The 2,627-nt window shown below is 41.6% G+C and overlaps 1 protein-coding gene across 4 annotated transcripts in view; it reads right to left on the reverse strand.

The window, feature by feature from the left end:
- The window catches only part of SSH2 (slingshot protein phosphatase 2), a 302,028-nt gene that overhangs the window by 46,365 nt on the left and 253,036 nt on the right, over positions 1-2,627 (reverse strand). For all 4 annotated transcript variants that reach the window (XM_017542165.2, XM_017542163.2, XM_017542162.2 and 1 more), the window contains one exon: positions 267-461. In XM_017542165.2, the coding sequence (XP_017397654.1) occupies positions 267-461 (195 nt within the window). The remainder of the gene's footprint in view (positions 1-266; positions 462-2,627) is intronic.

The raw sequence follows: 2,627 nt of genomic DNA on the forward strand, positions 1-2,627 counted from the left end.
ACCATATTGGCTGGGCTGGTCTCAAACTCCTGACTTCAAATGATCCGCCCACCTCGGCCTCCCAAAGTGCTGGGATTACAGGCGTGAGCCACCATGCCCGGCAAGAATGGGATTCTTTATATGTGGCAGATGCATGCTCTTGACAGTGACTAATATTCCTAAGTAAGATTAATTTACCAAGAGAAAAGATTAGGGAGGAACATGCTTCTTATAACTCCTAGGACATAATGGAGAAAACTTCCATAATCCTTACCAAACTGACTTACATGTCGGTGAAGAGAGCTGGAGAGTCAGGCCGGTGGGACTGTACATCTTGCATAGCATTCCATTCATTGACTGAGGATTGATCTGAGTTGATATGGCTCTCATAATAACTCACCCAGGTGAGAAACAGGCTGCCTGGGTAGTAGTTATGCACTCTGGCGACTTCACAAGCCTTGTGTAAGCTCTGTAGTGCAGACCTGAAAGATATGCTGGGAAATGAGCACCATAGAACTGTGGGGTGCCAAAGGCCAATAACCTGTGTAACCTAAACTCTTCTAATTTTTAATTTCTATAGAATTTATCCTCTGGAGAATCTACTCCCTAAAATTCAAGATTCTCCAATTCTGATTATACCATATTATCTATCCACAGCAATGAAAAAGACATTTGCTGGAAGAGATGATGCATCATTAAGATAGGGAGAAGATGGGGAAGGACAGCTGACAACTTACCAGTGAAAAATAGGTCTAGGTACCTATGGAGCACCTGATCCTATACTACAGTTGGAACCATGCAGTGACTGCTGTATCATTAGAAAACTAAAGCTCTAAATAATTTACCATATAAAGATTTGTTTTCCTCAGCACAGGATGTTACAGCATACATTTTCTGTAATTCTTAAGAGGTTTCGCAAAGATCACATAGATAGATGTCCCTAAGCCTTGAGGACATGTCCTATGTCTTTTAATGTCCAGGAAATATTGATCTATTAGTATTTATTATTCTTGCTGCCTTAGTATCCTAGTCTCTTTAAATCCATGAGCTACTTTCTAAGAACAGATCTGATTATTCTTTTTTGCTGAGACAGTGTCTCCTTCTGTTGCCCAGGCTGGAGTGCAGTGGCATGCTCTGTGCTCACTGCAACTTCCACCTCCTGGGTTCAAGCGATTCTCATGCCTCAGCCTCCCAAGTACTAGCTGGGATTACAGGCACATGCCACTATGCCAGGCTAATTTTTGTATTTTTAGTAGAGATGGGTTTTTGCCATGTTAGTCAGGCTGGTCTTGAACTCCTAGCCTCAAGAGATCTGCCCATCTTGGCCTCTGAAAATGCTGGGATTACAGGCATGAGCCACCCCACCTGGCCTAGCTCTGGTAATTCTCAGACTAATTAAACCTTCTGACTCTGAACTCAGGAGCCCAAGAAGAGTAAACAAACTGGAAAGTATGTTTGTCGTTATATATGTGGGAAAAGCTTAAGCTAGAATGCTAGGAAGTAAGTTATAAAAGAGCAAGAATCTTTCTATATTTTGTTTACCTAAGTGACTAAAAGAATACCTACTTCATAGGTGAAGTTTAATTAGTATTTGTTGAGTGAAATGTCTTATTAGCTATAAAGTAATATCTAAGAAAAAAAGACATTTATGGCCAGGCACGGTGGCTCATGCCTATAATCTCAGCACTTTGGGAGGCCAAGGAGCGTGGATCACTTGAGGTCTAGAGATCGAGATCAGACTGGTTAACATTGCGAAACCCTGTCTCTACTAAAAATACAAGAATTATCCAGGCACGGTGGCACATGCCTGTAGTCCCAGGTACTTGGGAGGCTGAGGCGGGAGAATTGCTTGAACCTGGGAGACAGAGGCTGCAGTTAGCTGAGATCATGCCATTGCACTCCAGCCTGGGTGACAGAGCAAGACTCTGTACCAAAAAAAAAAAAAAAAAAGTCTTTTTGTTTCCCCATAACAAAAGTGATCCATGCCCACTTTAGAAAATCAGGAACCTCAGAGAAAAGGCAGAAACATCCTGTAATCCTACCACCCTGAAATAATCACTCTTAAGGTTTTAGTGTACATCTTTCCAGTCTTTTTGTCTATGCATAGATGTATAATAAACAAAAATATGACCATATTCTCCATTCCACTTATAACTTGCTCTTTTGCTTTACAGCCTATCATCAACATTGTTCCATACCAAATATGTTCTAACTGGATTTTATTATTCATTTATTTACTTATTTTTTGAGATAGAGTCTCGCTCCATCACCCAGGCTGGAGTGCAATGGTGCCCTCTCGGCTCACCACAACCTCTGCCTCCCAGGTTCAAGCGATTCTCCTGCCTCAGCCTCCCAAGTAGCTCAGATTACAGATGGGTGCCACCATGCCTGGCTAATTTTTGTATTTTTAAGTAGAGGCGGGGTTTTACCATGTTGGTCAGGCTGGTCTCAAACCTCTGACCTTGTGATCCACCCTCCTCAGCCTCCCAAAGTGCTGGGATTACAGGCATGAGCCACTGCGCCAGGCTCCCACTGGATCATTTTTAATGGCTGCATAATATTTAACAATATAGATATACCATAATTCACTAATTCCTAATTTTCAATCATTTAGATTGTTCTTCTTTCTTTCTTTTTTTTTTTTTTTT

The sequence above is a fragment of the Cebus imitator genome, unplaced genomic scaffold, assembly GCF_001604975.1.
Source record: "Cebus imitator isolate Cc_AM_T3 unplaced genomic scaffold, Cebus_imitator-1.0 Scaffold140, whole genome shotgun sequence".
Taxonomy (NCBI): Eukaryota; Metazoa; Chordata; class Mammalia; order Primates; family Cebidae; genus Cebus; species Cebus imitator.